We start from the raw sequence: 15,745 nt of genomic DNA on the forward strand, positions 1-15,745 counted from the left end.
GCGCCCTCTGATGGTCGTGGTTAGTATTGCTCTCGCACCACTCCCACCAAAAAATCTACTTTGCAGCAAGACAATGTTTTGAATTAGACATAGGGATTTCTCTGCCCTAAGATTAGATAAGCATTTTAATTTGTAGATAAAATAATGCATTAATGTGAACTAAAACTGTGAATTTATTTAGTAAAATTGGTCATTTTAGTATTTCTCAATTTGTTTTCCTTTTTCTATACCATTTGTCAAAGTTCTAGAACGCCACAATAACTTTTTGTGAACACGCTGCTGCTATAATGACTGGGCCATCCAAGACCTTTGACCTTTCGGGACACATTTTTCAGTTTTGTTCAAACTGGGAGCAATTTTTGCAATGTTCAACATCAATGTGGTCATTTTACCGACTTTGCCCAAATTTTCCATTTTTGTCTAGCTCTTCAAAATTCCCACAGTTTTGATTAAATTGATTTTCCCCTCAAAATGATTAAAGTGAAGCAAAAGGAACGTCGTCAAGGCAATTATTAAACGAACAAACCTACCCACTTAATAACCTGGTTGGGGAAAATTAAATGTCACAATGCTAGTGTTATTTTAGCATATGACAAACTACATCCAAAAATATTATGGCGGCTAACTAACGAGCTATTATGACACAGTGTTACTTATTGAAGCCTTGCCGACACCCGCTCACAACACACACACACACACACACACGTGAATGGAATGAGTCAATACTGTAACTCTTCTGCAATCACAGGCTGACTTCATCCTTCAACCAGCCCCATGTGTGTGTGTGTGTGTGAGGGTGCATGTGTGTGTTGGTCAGCGTTGCGTGTTGATTGCACATCGTTACGACAGAAAGCAGCCTGATGGTGATGGAGGGAGCCAGTGTGTGTGTTTTATTTTGTTTTGTTTGTTTCAGTGGGAGATGAAGAGTGTGTGTGAGTGCGTGTGTGTGTGTGTGTGTGAATGTGTGAGTGAAGGCTATTGCCAAAAGTTGCATTTGATGGGCAGCAGAGCAATCAAAGAATGGAAACACACACGCACACAGGCACACAGACACACAAATGATGCATGGATTAAATGCACGTATTCGTATTTTATATTTCTGTGTTGATGAACATTTTTGTGTTCAACTGCAACATGCACGCAGACGCACCGGGAGTCTCGTCTTATATCACTTTTGCGTCATCCATGATGACCTCTGTTTGTGGGTATTAACACACACACACACACATTCACAGACACATACACAGTGGGCTGTCTCGGATTGTCTCTGTGATGAAACCGGCAGCAACTGTTGGAATGTCACCTCCATCCTCGGTGACATAGCGTGTGCGTGCGTGCGCACGCGTGGAACCTTTGACCCTCGAGCAATGTCGATCAACACAGCTGTCATGAGCAGAATCTTTGGTATAGGCGGCCATTTTTTTTTAGGATTCCCATGAGAGCAGATCCAACAACAGGAGAGGAAATGATGATGAGACTTCCTGTATGTTTTCTGGGAGACTTTCTCTACTCATAAAAGACACAAAGTGGATGTTGCTAAGCCAAACTTCACAGTCCAGCTTTTGCGTCAAGATGATTCAGTGCTTAAAAAAAAGCCAGGAGTGACACGCGTGGCCTCGATCCCGTCGCAAATAACAAACAGCGTTAGGCAATCATGTGCAATAATGTCAGCCTGATGCTCCGTTGCTGGAGTCTTGCAATGTCGCCACTTCGGGCTTGATTGAAAAGACTCCAGCCAGCGAGCGAGCAAGCCGGCGTCGGTCTTGACACGTCTCCCCAGGTAGGTTGCATCAGTCCTTCCTTCGTTACGTCCGCTGTCGCTAAAGACTCATTAAGGAAGCGGTCTTGAAGCAGGCTCGGTCAGCCGGCACTCCGATTGACGCTGATTGAATGCACGCCGGCGAATTATATACAAATTATTTGATGATCGCCTAATTAGGTCAGAACGTGCCGCTCCATCACAATACTTGGATGTGACAGAGCTGATTGGTTCTAATTAACAAACCATTTATCCAATTAAATGACAGTTCACACTAATTATGATATCTTGGGACTTTTGTTTGAATCTGCTTTGAATCTAAAAAAACGATTGATTGCGGTTGGAACAATACATAAAATTTATGATATTATTGATTCTATTTAGCCTGATGGGACAGCCAATGAGATGCCTCCGTTTGACCGTTTTTGGAGGCACGAAATTTGCTCAGAGGTTTATTTTATCTCGTGTGCAGTCCAAGGCCTCTCTCAGAGCTGCCAGTGGGGATGGGGGGGGGGGGGTTTCTCCAGGGCGGGATGCCCTGGAGCTACGCAGACGAGCGAGCGCACGGCAGGAAGTACATTCAAATCACAGGAAGTGGCATCGGGTGGGGATCAAAGCAGCGCAGGTGGCACAGCGATCCAGAGAGTGAGGGTTGTGCGTGCGTTCGTGCGTTCGTGTGCGTGTCGCTCAGGCCGCGGTTAAGTCAGACACTTGGCCTCTGATTTCATCACGTCGCTTATGAATAAGAGTCAAATTTAACGGGCTCACACACACACACACACACACGCACACTGCATACACTGCGCCTGTGTTTCTTCAATATTTCATCATGAGGCATAAAAACACACTAACCACATGAAGATAACCTGCTGTGTGTGTGTTTGTGTGTGCGTGTGTGTCCAAACAAGACGAGCAGAACTTAGTACTGCGACGAAGAGTAATATTATAAACAATTGCAACAATACTCAAAATATTGATTATGGCACAGGAAATATTAAATGATTTGGCAAAATCCAGACTACTTTTGCAGGAATGGCCGCTTCAAACCATGGCGGACATCACGTGTGTTTTCACGCACTCACTCACTCACGCACACGCACGCGCACAGAGCGTAGTGAGGTCGACAGGAAGGAAGCCTAAACTTGTGCATATCCTGTCCTCCTGCAACTATCTCTTTCCTTTGTGAGAAAATGTCCGCAGATTTTTTGGTTGGGGGGGGGACAAAAAATGTGTTGGACCTGGGAAGGGTGCGCCCTTCCACACCTCACCAAACTCAAGCGAGCACGCCTTGATGGTGTCACATTTAGGGTTGCAAAACGGTGTCCATTTTTAGTTTGAATTTACATAACTAAAGTGGAGATGTGTTAGAAGTGTTTTAATAGTAAAAAGGACACACATTGCAGAAAAAAAAGTGTTCTAATAATCATATTTTATCTTCCAATTCTGTGCATTGGTGATCACTAGGATTTTAAAATTGTATTTTGTTTTACTTTGAATTTCTAAAAATAATTAGTAATAGTTTGCATGCAAATGACCCGGAGATGTCGTATTCTTGTCGTTTTAAAATCACTGTTATGGCTTGATAAGTGATCTTTTTAAACAGGAAGTGTGTCAAAGGTCGATTAAGACGCTGATGTAATTAATTTTGTTTGTAAATTTCGCATTATGCTGGATGCGTGAGTGACGTGTCTGCTGTCTGACGACGGATCGACTGTGGATTGCAACATGTTAACTCCGCCCCTGTGTAGTGACGTCACACCGCGAGGAGTGGAACTAAACAAAGGCGCAGTCGCTCGGCGATCGTCCGCTTCTCGAATTTCTCAATGCGACGAGAAAGTTCTACTAAACCCGCTCCGGACTACTTGATTCAAACCCACCCCCCAAAAAAGCTAATCTAAAAGTCAGCTGTGTTGGGGTCACCTGTTTCGGATATAAAACGTTTTGTTTTTGTCTTGCTTTTCATCGCGCGTCTGTCGCTCTTTTGCGCAACCGAGAAGCAGTCGTCACACCCCGGCCAAGTCCGTCCAACCTGACCCGGGACGCAACTGCTGCTATGGCCTCGACGACTTGTCCTTAACGGGACTTGTTGTCCAGCTTCGCCAGGGTCTTCTGGACCCAGTGGTACCCTCCAGTCCAAGGTAATTTCTTTTCTATGACCAAAAGTAGGAGCTCAACTTCAATTCAAAAAGCTATTTGTAGTTGCCAACTGGACTTACACAAGGTTTTTTAAAATGTAGTTCGTGGATCACTAATGGTAAAATATAACCCTTCAAAAGCGAAAGATAGCAGAAATGCGGAATTAAAAAATGCTAAATTTATTACTGCTCCACGTTGCGCTCCTGTAAAGTAACCTCGTTGTAAAGATACATAACGCAGCGGCTCGGTGTCTTTTTTATGTGTTTACTCTACATTTCGAAAGTAGTGAAACTGAACGCTTAACCTGCAAACCTGTTATGTAAGTTAACATATTAATTCATGGTTCATTTACTTGAGCCGAAGCCTTACCTCTTAAACCAAAACATTCATATTGAGGAGGGGGAATAAAATCATAATCCAATTATTTTTCAAAATTGTTCTGCCCTAATCAAAACAAATGAAGCCAAGGCAACTCTCAATCAAAACTCAGGAAATGTTCTATATACACCCATAATCAACTTTACAAACTTCTTACCTCTAGAAATATGCGTTCATAATCAACCACCAAAACTTAGTCAAACATAGAAAATGTTTATCAACCCTATAAACTTTTCCACTGATACATAATTGTGTTTGTAAAGTGTCAGTCACATGGCACTTAGTTAATGTGTCATAACGAAACTTCATAATGAAACTTTAGTTTATGTGTCATAATGAAACTTGCAAGGCCAACAAACCAACATCCCCCGGGCGTGTGTCACAGGATGCTGTTACCATGGTGACTCAGCGAGTTTCACCAGAGCAACGTTAGTCAACAATAATTTAAAAAAAAAAAAAGGAAAACAATAAAGCAAAGCAGTTTTCGGGGAATAGGAGTGCGCTTGTTGATCGCTTGCTAAATGTGTGTGTGTGGTCGCGCGTGTGTGTGTGCGGTCGCCGCTATTTAAAACGGTTAAAACTATAAAGCGTTGTGCCCTGATGCAACGATCTGAAAGCGTCTGACAGCTTACAGGAAGTTGCATCATTGCAGCCTATAGACGCCTTCGCACGTGAGGGGCGCAGTTGGAGTTGGTAACCTCCCTGCTTTTTTACCGTACCAATATTTACGGGTGGCGGGGGAACAACAGAGGGTGCCGTTAAGTCAAAAAAATGTAGACCTTCGTAACTATGCTCATAACTTTTCAAGCATTAAGTTCAGCTCAGATGTTCGTAGGTGGCCATTGAAGACTTTGAGCGCTGTATTTGCTAACCAAAACAGCAGGAACCTCTCAGAAGATTGTAGACCTTATGCTTATTATTATTTATTTATTTTATCACAAAATGAACCCTTGCTATTAATGTCCCAGTTCAAAAAAGTCTGTAATTGTAAGTCGATGGCGACAAAACACTAGTTCTGTCTAAATTAAATTTGTTTCAACTCACCTCAACATAGTAAAGTAGCGCTTTGCCACCATCTTGTGGCGAGGGTTGACTTTTTAAGGGAATTTTGATTTCACAACTTGTTTCCCTCCTCCACTCACAGATGAGCGTGGCCGAGCGCCGTTTGAAGAGATTACTGGACCAGCCCCAGGATGCGTCACCCAAATGTAAAAGGGTCTGTCGGGAACTTCCTTCGCTGCCGCCTCCTCCCGACACAAGCCCAGTGTTTCCCCTTAGTCCGGCTAAAAGTCCCGCCCCTAAGTCCAGTCAGAGCCAATCCAAAGTCAGGGTTGGGCCTTACTTCCTGTTTGAGCGCTGCGAAGGCGAGGACACGTACAGAGCGGTGCATTCTACCACACAGCAGCAGTATACCTGTCAGGTAACTTTTGCGTGCCTTCCTTACTTGCCACAGTGGTGACCACATAGATAGGTGGACGACCCCCCATTCCCTCACTTAACCCGGCCGGTTTCCATGGTTACAGGTCTTGCCCCTGGCCAACCACCAGGAGAAGTTAGCGGCTTACGCCCGGCTGAGTCGCCACAGCAACATCTGCGGCGTCCTGGACACGGTGATTGGGCAGGACGGCGCCTATCTGTTCCTGCCTGCCCATCACGGCGACATGCACGCACACGTGCGCAGCAGCAAGCGCCTCAGTGAGGACGAAGCGGGGCTCCTGTTTGCGCAGATGCTGGAGGCTGTGGCGCACTGCCACCGCAACGGTGTGGTGCTGCGGGACGTCAAGCTGCGCCGCTTCGTCTTCACCGACAGATTCAGGTGAGCCCACAGTGGCCGCTGAGGTCTTTTATTTTGGGCTGTCGAAGAGTTAGGAACTCAGACATCGGATTTTCAGCCCTCGTCCTGCCCTCATTGTGTTTCAAACTCAACGGTTGTTGTTCCTCGCAGGACCCGCGTGGCCCTCCTCGGCCTCAATGACTGTGTCGTCCTCCAGAGCGGCGAATCCGACTCCCTGTTGGACCGCCACGGCTGCCCCGCCTACGTGGGCCCCGAGCTACTGGCCAGCGGCAAGGCGGCGTACTCGGGCCGCGCTGCCGACGTGTGGAGCCTGGGCGTGTCCCTCTACACCATGCTGATGGGACGCTACCCCTTCCAGGACACCCGGCCCGCCGCCCTCTTTGCCAAGATCCGGCGCGGGGCCTTCAGCCTCCCCGCCTGGCTTTCGCCGCCGGCCAAGTGCTTGATTGCATGCATGCTGCGCAAGAATCCCGCCGAACGTTTGCGGGCGTCCGAGCTGCTGATGCACCCGTGGTTGAGCAGTCGCCACGTGCCGCCAGTGGCGCACCACGCCATCACGCAGCGCAACTCGGGCCGAGGGCCGGAGTTGAGGCACAAGGACGACGAAGGCGGCGACCAGGTGGTGCCAACGTGCACACAAAAGCACTAACAAAACTATCTCCGACTTGACACTACTCCAGCTTCCTGGATTACTTGAGCCTCGAGTGCCTTCTGCAACATCGGCTCGTTTTGAATCACCAAAATGCTGTACACAAAATACTCATTTGTTGTCTCAAAGTAGCAACGGCTAAGCACTTAATTTCACAGCCTGAACAAAAACCCACGCCCCCCCCCAAACAAAATTGATTCGCCACAAAATGGCGGCACATTTTTAAGTCAATGAATCGCCTCCACTTATTTCAATATAGTTACAAAGGTGCCACAAGATTTCCGCTGTACTCACTTCAACATTGTGCCTTGACAACAAGACGGTGGCAGAGTGTTTAAATGGAACTCCACAACGCACATCATTATTCACTGATGCCAAAAGATGGCGGGCAAGCCAAAATGGTGGGAAAGCAGAATTTTTGTCTAAAATTGAAACGTTTCAATTTACTCCACTGATTATGTATAATGTGCACAATCAATTTTGTAGTGTTTTTACAATGTACAGAAAGTAGTTTATCCACTTTTTAGTAATTAGGGTGGTCACGGGAATAATGCCTAGAAGTGATAACAGATTCTGAACACAGCCACTGTCGGTGCAATGCGCCAAAATTTCACAAGGTGGCGCCAAATCTCAGTTGGCTAGAAATGTGCTTTAGCACCAGCTTGTGGCATCATTGTACCTTGGAACGAATTGATGGGGGAAAGTTTATTTTATTTAGACTAGTGCTTTTGTACCAGGTTGTGGTAAATGCAAATAATTATTAACCTTTGGGGGGAAGGGTGTAAATTACAGATTTTTCTCCTGTTAAGTGTCCACAATTTGTGCGACATTCAAAGGCCTGTTTGAAAATGACAACCTGTCAGTGTTTTGCCAGCCTGCCCCACAAGACTGACATGTTTACTTTCCGTGGAACTACGCCACATGCTCCCTTGTCTACCTCAGTTCTTGTCATTTTGCTTCATTTCTCCAAGATAGTCCTTTCTCATCCCCGCTAAACAACTGTTCGCTCCACATCATATCCAGTTGTAATCCCCCCCACATTTCATATGTCCCATATTTTGCAGTTTCACAGATAATCCACCAAAAAACTGAGACCCGTAATAAAAAGACGTGACATAAATATACAAGTGTATATATTTGTGTATTTGTGAGTTGAGTTGTCTTCTTCAAATAATTTTGGCACATATATTTCAACGGATTGACTATTGATTGATAATCTTGAGGCCAAAGTCTTCACTAAAGAACTTGAAGATAAAACACGATGCAGTTTTCAAGAGTTCTCAAGTTAATTTATAAGATGAAATTAACGTTCTTGGCTCAAAACACAAATGAGATGAAGAATTCCTGCAAAACTTAACATCCATTTCTAACGCCATTTAGGGAGAATGACTCCGACTTTAGGGTTCGTATACAAGCAATTAACGCTTTTTAACCCTTAATTAATGTTAGGTTCAGAATCAACAAAAGGATCAGCAGAGAAAACCAGTGAGACAGAATGTTGAGTCGCAGACAGGATCCCATGAGAAACGAAAAGTGTGCAAGGACAAAATGCTATGTGAAACAAAGTAGTCATGTGAAAAGAGGGCAAAGACAAAATGACATGTGCAGACCTCAACAACTTTCTTGGATTCCCAGAGGTGTAGAAGGTCAGGAAGCTCCAGGCTCCATCGTTGGACTTATTGTGGAAGGGTGATTTCTGCAAGGCGAAACAGCAAGCATTTTGTGCAATAACTTTATTAATAAGTATTCATTAGGGAACGCATGATAACATATATATACAATTTATCTAACAATTAACCATTCGAAAATCAAGAAATCGCACCCTCTTTCTCCATTGTGTTGAAAATCTGGGTCTGGCATAGTGACACACACTGGAACACATCCCGGACACAAACGTAGGGCAGGTCTACGTCACAACCGGTAACAGTCCATACAAAGTCTGGAATAGAACACACAAACATGTTCACAGAATATAAAGGGACAGAATCATACATGACTTTCTCTATTATCAAGGTGAATAAAGAATCCTTTTACTGTCTGGAGTAATCGAGTAGCAGCCCACAGTACTTATGCCAGAAAATTCAAAGCTGGCAAAACTGGTTTCTGAGCCATCAGTCCACATCAAACCGGTCTGGAAGAACAATATTTGAAACAAATCAAATCAAAGTTGATCTCTTTTGAAAAGAGAGGGAAGGATGTTGTTGTTTTGATCTCACAGAGTTTACAGAGAGTCCAATCCAGACATTGGTTGCATCTAAAGTCAACGTCGTGAACTCATTGACCACGGCCTGCTCGAAACGATTGTGGATGGAGGCCAGATTGCCGCCCAGTTCCTTGCAGGACTGCTGTTTGGACAAAGAACATAGCCTCAACATCTGTGCACAGTAGCGTGCTCCCTGCTGATAGAAGTTTCATTTATGCTGTGATCAGGTTTGGAATTTAACACACTTGTCTCTCGAATCAACTTCAACAAAATGGATGGATGGATTATTAGGTGGTGACTTGAGTGGAGTTCATTGCCAAATTAAGTTTGCGGCCAAAAGTCGGAGCAAAAAAAAAAAAACCTCATCCAACTGAGGACTCGAAAAATTTGCGAGTGGAGCCATTAGTGTGATAAAGAGTGACAGTGTACTACGTCTGGAACTCTTGCCAACCTCTGCTTCATCAAACGGTAGCTGGTCCCCTTTGAGGAAGAAACAATGATTGTTCAGCTGAACCCAGCCTGGAGGGCATCTGCTGTCACCTGCAACAAAACAAGTCAACCAGTTGGATTCAATCCAATCTTTCTTACGACATAAAGTAATCAACACGTCAGTCAACAAGTCTGAGGAGTCCTCAGATGCCGCCAAAGCAGTTAGGTGTCAATGAAATATGTTGATGATCACCCCTCACGGTCTTTAATGTCTTTATGAACAGCTCTTTCTTGATTCCTTTCATACCTTGGTGAGTTTCTCACCTTCTAGTCTACCAAGGTGTGCCACAAGGAGGCTCCTTAGCGAGCATCCAAGATACAAGAACCAGGAGATGGTAAGATTATAAAATTGAAATCTTGTACACTGCAACATTTGATGGTTGGACCATTGCTTGAGGGTGAAATTTGACTCTTTATAAGAGAAACCTGACAAGATAATTACCACAGAAGCAAGTATGAGTTAAGTCACAGGTAGGTTACGTACTTTGCGTGTGTATAATGTTTGCAGCAGACTGTAATGAGAAAGAATATGGTGTTACATTTGAAATATCAAAAATGTAAATTTTGAACGATTCTTCATCATCTATCGTGAACAGTCGAGTTTGACTCACAGGCCTAAGGAACAGTTGGATGATTCCACAAATGAAGAGCAGCGAGCCAAGAGCAGACATCATCTGCGGAGTGACACAAATACATAATTGTTATTGTTCGCCTTTAGAATAAAACATGATCTTGCGAGGGAAAACAAGAGAGTAAAAAAATCAAACAGTTACCATTGCAGTAGAGATGTTCAATGTGGAGGATAGGGAGGAGCCATCTTCTTAAATATTGGCTGACATGTCACATGACTCACTTGACGAGTTCTGCCTGGAAATTATAAAACAAACAAAAAAAAAACATCTGCTGGCCAAAGCCATAATCTTGAGGTTTTGGATGACAAATAAAATATAAAATTACTTCTGGCACATGCACACTTAACCTCTAAATTAGATTCAAGCATCTGGACAAAAAAAACGGTCCTTTTTTCTGCATCAAGATTTTCTTCTAGTAGATGATCGATGCACGAGTATTTTGTTATTTTTTTGAACGGCAATGTTTGGTTCCGATTCATGAATCTGACTCCATATGAGAGCCTCAGAGCATGTTACTGAAGCAGAAGGATCACAATGACACGCATTGAAACAAAACAAAAAAATCCCCTCAATTAACGAGGAATGCATTCCCGTAAAGTTACTCACGGTAGACTCCGTTAAAGGTCTACATTCCGTACATATGCAACCCAATACGCAAACTCACTGTCGTGGGACATTACAAAACCTCAATTATAATTTCCGTTTGCGCTGTGAGCCGCACACCCAGGAAAGAACGGAAATCCAGAATCACTCAAAACAAAGAAGCATCATTTTTCAGATTCAAATTTTTTACGCCCAATCCTCGGAACAACATTCTGACAGTATCGGGATGTGTTCCATCTTCCGCTGAATTAGCAAAAGCCAGCAATCAGCAAGTGCAAAGCTCAAACGGCATAACACCAGAGGAGGCTATATAGGGGATAATTGACAATTACTGCCACTACTCTTACTGTAAGCACGGGAAGGGAAAATTTATTTGTGAGGAGAACCGGTTCCCGTGATTTGAAAGCATCCGTCTTGTTTTAAAACAAGAACAACAACATTATTGCACAGAAAGTGTCCATCATCAAGGCGACCCAATCAGGAGCCGGACTCAGTGTCCATGTCATCGGTATCGTCGCATTCCGGACGGGAGATTTCCTCAAAGGCCAGCTCTGGCAAACAAAAAGGAATAAGTTTCACTTGAGTCATCAAAACATCCAAAAATGTGATGCGTTTTTTTTTTTTTTTTTAAATGTCAATAAATTCTATTTACTTGTGACATACATGCATAGCAATTTTTGGCTTCTTAATCAGCCAATGGAAGAGAGGAAAAGCATGCATCTCCTCGTTTTGAGCTCACCTTCGCTCTCGCTGAGCTCGGGGATCCTCTTGAGGACGTCGCGCAGGGCCGGGACGGCCTGGTCGTACATGTGCAGCAACGGGCGGCAGCTGGCCGAGAACCCGCCGTGATGGTGGAGCAGCCAGTGAAGGAGGAGCAGGCATTCGCGCAGCAGTGACGCCGGCGGGTTGCGCCACCAGGGCGGCGACGGCGAGGAGCCCGTGTCGGTCGACGTGTCCGGCAGTTCTGTCGAGTCGTAGAGGTCCAACCACTGACGGTGGAGAATGAGCACCGACGTCTGAACCACCTGACGCGCACACGCGAGGACGCTGAGGCAAATGTTTTGGCCAATCTGGGTACATCATCATCTCCATGTGTGTGTTACCTCGATGTAGCACTGGCAGCTGCTGCTCTGCCAGTTCTCCGCCGTCTGACTGAGGCGGTTCAACAATCGGACCACCTCGAAGAGAAGAAAGAAGAGCGTTTGAGTCGTCTCCAACAGGACCGCAAAGTGTCCCTCCCGCCGGGAGCGGCCGAGCACCTGCAAGGCCATCCGGGTGAGTTCGGCGTGTGGCGCCTTCCTGACGGGTCTTTTTCGCACGTGCTGCAGCAGCTTCAGGAGGACGCAGGGTTCTGCCCAGACACGCAAGACACGGAGATTGACGCAGCGTCACATGGCGGATCGAACAGAATGGAGCCAAAGAAAAAGCTTTTGATGAGAATGAAAGCTCACCATGATGGGAACAGAGTTGCTGAGTCAGCGCGTGGTGGTCGCACGCGCGCACCAGGGCGGCGGTGCACTCGGCGAGCACACGCGGCTTGCGGTGGGCCAACACGCACGCACGCAGCGCCTGCAGCACGCACGCCAACCTGGCAGACAGCCAGATATCGTGTGAATTATTCCCCTCGCCACTTCTATTTGGAATTAGAATGATTTCCTACATAGTGACAGACATCCATATTTCCCAAAGTACAAAAGAGCTACCTGTCAGCATGCGTAGACGGCGTCCTCTCAATCAGGATACCGGCGACCTTCACGGCGTTAACCACCATCTCCTCCAACTTTCCATCGAGGACGCGCAACACGGAGCGCAGCAAGGCGTGGTGGGAGAGTAGTGCCTCGGTCGCATCGGTCTGTGATTCATTGATGGCCATGATCATCAAAGGTGGCAAAACACCCCCGCGGACTTTGCGCTTTCTGTGTCCCAATACTTTAGTCTGGAGCTTGCTTTCCGTGTGGGCTTCGCTCTGTGTGCGGAGAAGCGCCTGGACCACCTGTGGAACATCAAGCACACCCAAGGGCTTCTCAGTTCACGCACACGCACGCACGAGCGGCGTGTCAGCACACCTCCCGGCTGTGGTTTATCAGCAGGTAGAGGATCCTCAGCGCCGCCATCCCTGCGTCTTCCACACTAGCGATGTCTGCCTCGTCCCATCGCTCCGTCGACGACCCGGAGGCCTCCTCCCGTGCATCCAGCACCTGGCAGAGGCGGGACAAGTGCGTGTCCAGCAGCGGGAGGAGAAGCACAGCCCCGGGACATCTGAGAGCGCACACACAGCTTATTTTCAACATTTCGAAGGAACGTACACGGTACACGCATGAGTCATGGGGTGAGACAGCAGAATGAACAAATCGATGGACTGTAGTGAAGTTAAATTTAATTGATTATTTCTGTGAAGGTACCGCCGCGAGATTGTGTACTGTGTGGCGTGCACAGCAATTGGCCACTAGAGGGCGATACGGAGCGTGCTTGTGTACACGGCGCACCCATTTTCTTGCTCCTCTGCTGCAACAGGTTGGCTTTGACTCAGCATGTTGAGTCCCGTTATGGCCAAACTCTGGACTGGACTGAGGGTCGCTCGCAGGGCTCCGCCTTTAGTCCCGCCCGCACCGGTTGACCTGCACGCAAACACGGAAAAGTAGCTGAAAGCCGAAGTACGGTTGACACGGGCCCCGCGTACATCACACAATATGTCTCGACACATACCTCATGTCCCTCATAAGAGTGGCTGAGTTGGGCCCTGCCGCCACGCCGACATCACTCGGGCAGACGGACAGCAGGTGCGAGAGGCAAAGACTGCCGGGAGACAGCGGCTGCTGCAGCAACAAGCCCAACAGGACGCCACCTACGTGCCGAGGCAACGCAAACGGAAGGCAAGTTGAAGCAATGAAGAGAGTCTGAGCGAGCGGCAAAGGTCCACGTGCGGCACGGACCCGGGTGCTGCCGGTGCGGCGGCCGCTCGGACAGGAACGGATCGGCCTCGGCTACTTCCCGCTTGTCAAGTCCTTCTGCAGTGCAAGATTGGCACGGAAACATCCGTTGGGACACGGCGCAACGTCACACTGGACGACAGCTACGGCCACTCACCGTTTCTGCGTGTCTTGCCGGGAGTTTTGAGGCGCTCCTTGGAGATAAAGCCGCTTCCCGTCGGCAAGGAGGAGTTGCCACTGCCGCATAGCTGGGAAAGACCGTTGGGCACTTTGGGGCTAAGCAACACACAGACACACACACATGCTTAGAGTGGCCATTTTTGATGCGTCAGATTAAGGCGTGCGACATGATTTCCGCTCTTTTTTTCTTCAGGCCTGAGCTCGCCTTTCACACCTCACGGTGGAGCCTGGACGAAGCGGAACGACTGACCTGTTTAGCGACGGCGACTTGCCCTTGTCGGCGCTCAGCAATTTGGTTTTTATCTGGTTGATCTCAGCTTCTTTGAACTGCAGCTCCGACTGCAGCGACTGAACCTGTGCTCAAAACGTCGCAGGGTCACACAACACAACATAACACAACACACATACGTGACAGCAAGATCTTGGCGAAGCACCACCAGTACTTTTACCTCGCCGAAGGTTCTCAACTCTTTTCAACATGGTGCCTCGGCACCACAAAACAGTGACTGGTGAGTTTTTCAGTGACTAGCAGAGGACAAATCTGTGATCCTCAATAATCTTGACTCTACTTGCCTTCTTGTGGAGCTCCTTTTCCTTGTCGCTCTGCTCTCTCTGCTTCTGCTTCTCCAGCAGGGCCAGAGCCTGCCTCTGGGTCTCCTTCTCCTGCTGGGCTCCTTTTAGGGAGTCCCGGAGCAGGCGGATCTCGCCGTTTTTCGACACAATCTCCTCCTCCACCTCCTTCAGCTGACACAAAGACACCGCAGAGGTCACGCTGCTGCGCTCATCCTCCACACTGGACGTTTTGAGACGCGCCCGCTCACCTTCCTCCGGAGATCCGCATGCTGAGCCTCCAGCAGGGTGTAGGAGTCATCTCGTTCGGCACCAGTCTGCCCAGCCTTGTTGCCTGAACACACGCAAACAAAGCCACGAGGATCAGATCAGTGTTTTCCAGCCAAGGCAAGAATGTCTCAAAAGGTGTGTGCACAGTTTTGGAGAAAAATTACTGGCACAAACCCACCAGTTGGCTCTCTGTTAAGGGACCCCAAACGTCCTCCCTTGCTACCTTGACCGCCCGCGTTTTCTCTGTCCAGCGGCGGCCTGGTAGAGGGATGGAATCCTGAACAGTGCGCTTTGTCCCATTCAGGTTTGATCACCTCTTTGGAGCCAAAAGCCGACCCGGCCGCCAAGCCAATGGCCTGCGAGGCAATGATGTCGATCTCGTCCAGGTCATCTTGAGTGAAGTCTTCTTCATCCCCGAAGGGGTCGATTTCGACAGGATCGGCCCTTGGGACATCGTGGTTCGGGCCTCGCAGTCGTTTGCTGGGAGGCCAGGCCATTCTGCGTGTGAAAGAGTCACATGCGATCATTCAAGAACGTCGCCCAAAGCACCACAATCAATGTTACACACGTGTGTATGTTTTTGTTGCGGTGTATGGAATAAACGTTTCGCTTGTGTATGTTAGCATATTGTAAGATTCAAACAAGCAGACATTAAAGAACAATAAAATGCACGTAAATACTTTACATAATACACAAAAGGTTTTTGTTTGGGCAAGTGGAGGCCGCGTGCTAATTATTGCAATGGTGCCTCTGTTGCCTCAGTTTGAACCAAGAGTATGCTTAAAATGTGTATCAAATCACTACACTCACATATTAGTGATGTTTTGTTATGTTTGTCACCTTTGAGTCCGATGCTGTCAACTTTTGATCAGCACATCCACCAAATTATCACCCAAACTTCTTCTGAATGGCAGGTTAGCCTGCTGCTCGGCTAACGGAGCACAATACCCGTCAACAAGATATTTGAACGATATCTAACCACTGGTACACCGACTATCCGCATCACTCTTCACTAAAACAATGTCCGTCGAGTTAATGTACTTTTTAAAGACGTTATTGAGAAGTTCTAATCACACAAAGAGAGTGACGACCAAAAGGAAGTAACTAGCTTTCATTCTTCTCCCTCCAGAGCAGGATGCTAATCTGACCAA

General features: G+C 47.0%; 3 protein-coding genes across 6 annotated transcripts; 1 reads left to right on the forward strand and 2 right to left on the reverse strand.

The window, feature by feature from the left end:
* The first annotated feature begins 3,507 nt into the window (after positions 1–3,507).
* LOC125977046 (tribbles homolog 3) lies at positions 3,508–7,844 on the forward strand. Its single transcript, XM_049733173.2, has 4 exons — positions 3,508–3,897; positions 5,418–5,693; positions 5,797–6,089; positions 6,219–7,844. The coding sequence occupies exons 2-4, from the start codon at positions 5,418–5,420 to the stop codon at positions 6,715–6,717; spliced, it is 1,068 nt and encodes a 355-aa protein (XP_049589130.1). The 5' UTR covers positions 3,508–3,897; the 3' UTR covers positions 6,718–7,844.
* Positions 7,840–10,323, reverse strand: LOC125977047 (snaclec agglucetin subunit alpha-1). Of its 2 annotated transcripts, none has more exons than XM_049733175.2 (8): positions 10,183–10,323; positions 10,021–10,083; positions 9,894–9,921; positions 9,372–9,460; positions 8,934–9,062; positions 8,752–8,848; positions 8,540–8,656; positions 7,840–8,413 (listed from the first exon to the last, which is right to left on the reverse strand). In XM_049733175.2, the coding sequence occupies exons 1-8, from the start codon at positions 10,183–10,185 to the stop codon at positions 8,394–8,396; spliced, it is 546 nt and encodes a 181-aa protein (XP_049589132.1). In that variant the 5' UTR covers positions 10,186–10,323; the 3' UTR covers positions 7,840–8,393. The 2 variants fall into 2 exon arrangements, with proteins under 2 accessions (XP_049589132.1, XP_068508483.1); XM_068652382.1 differs by having other exon boundaries at positions 10,021–10,080; positions 10,183–10,240.
* Positions 10,324–10,987: 664 nt separating this feature from the next.
* atrip (ATR interacting protein) lies at positions 10,988–15,745 on the reverse strand. Of its 3 annotated transcripts, none has more exons than XM_049733172.2 (17): positions 15,435–15,745; positions 14,773–15,092; positions 14,576–14,658; positions 14,328–14,498; positions 14,005–14,108; positions 13,732–13,850; positions 13,581–13,652; positions 13,351–13,492; positions 13,131–13,262; positions 12,711–12,903; positions 12,575–12,637; positions 12,348–12,496; positions 12,096–12,232; positions 11,904–11,995; positions 11,748–11,822; positions 11,384–11,669; positions 10,988–11,195 (listed from the first exon to the last, which is right to left on the reverse strand). In XM_049733172.2, exons 2-17 carry the CDS (start codon positions 15,089–15,091, stop codon positions 11,122–11,124), a joined length of 2,211 nt encoding a protein of 736 aa, XP_049589129.1. In that variant the 5' UTR covers position 15,092; positions 15,435–15,745; the 3' UTR covers positions 10,988–11,121. The 3 variants fall into 3 exon arrangements, with proteins under 3 accessions (XP_049589129.1, XP_049589127.1, XP_049589128.1); XM_049733170.2 differs by having other exon boundaries at positions 13,351–13,489; positions 13,578–13,652; XM_049733171.2 differs by having other exon boundaries at positions 13,351–13,489; positions 13,578–13,652; positions 15,405–15,745.

Source organism: Syngnathus scovelli, chromosome 11 (assembly GCF_024217435.2).
Source record: "Syngnathus scovelli strain Florida chromosome 11, RoL_Ssco_1.2, whole genome shotgun sequence".
NCBI lineage: Eukaryota > Metazoa > Chordata > Actinopteri > Syngnathiformes > Syngnathidae > Syngnathus > Syngnathus scovelli.

What these genes read in the sequence shown, in the direction of transcription:
- LOC125977046 (XM_049733173.2), top strand. Translation starts at nt 5,418, where the DNA reads ATGAGCGTGGCCGAGCGCCGTTTGAAGAGATTACTGGACCAGCCCCAG. An exon ending in AGCAGCAGTATACCTGTCAG is followed by an intron (nt 5,694 to 5,796) that starts GTAACTTTTGCG and finishes CCATGGTTACAG; the next exon opens with GTCTTGCCCCTGGCCAACCA. An exon ending in GTCTTCACCGACAGATTCAG is followed by an intron (nt 6,090 to 6,218) that starts GTGAGCCCACAG and finishes TGTTCCTCGCAG; the next exon opens with GACCCGCGTGGCCCTCCTCG.
- LOC125977047 (XM_049733175.2), bottom strand. An exon ending in CTACTCGATTACTCCAGACA is followed by an intron (nt 8,657 to 8,751) that starts GTAAAAGGATTC and finishes GTTCTATTCCAG; the next exon opens with ACTTTGTATGGACTGTTACC. An exon ending in CAACACAATGGAGAAAGAGG is followed by an intron (nt 8,414 to 8,539) that starts GTGCGATTTCTT and finishes TTCGCCTTGCAG; the next exon opens with AAATCACCCTTCCACAATAA.
- atrip (XM_049733172.2), bottom strand. Translation starts at nt 15,091, where the DNA reads ATGGCCTGGCCTCCCAGCAAACGACTGCGAGGCCCGAACCACGATGTC. An exon ending in AAAAGGAGCTCCACAAGAAG is followed by an intron (nt 14,109 to 14,327) that starts GCAAGTAGAGTC and finishes TTTTGAGCACAG; the next exon opens with GTTCAGTCGCTGCAGTCGGA. An exon ending in CGAGCTCAGCGAGAGCGAAG is followed by an intron (nt 11,196 to 11,383) that starts GTGAGCTCAAAA and finishes TTTGTTTGCCAG; the next exon opens with AGCTGGCCTTTGAGGAAATC.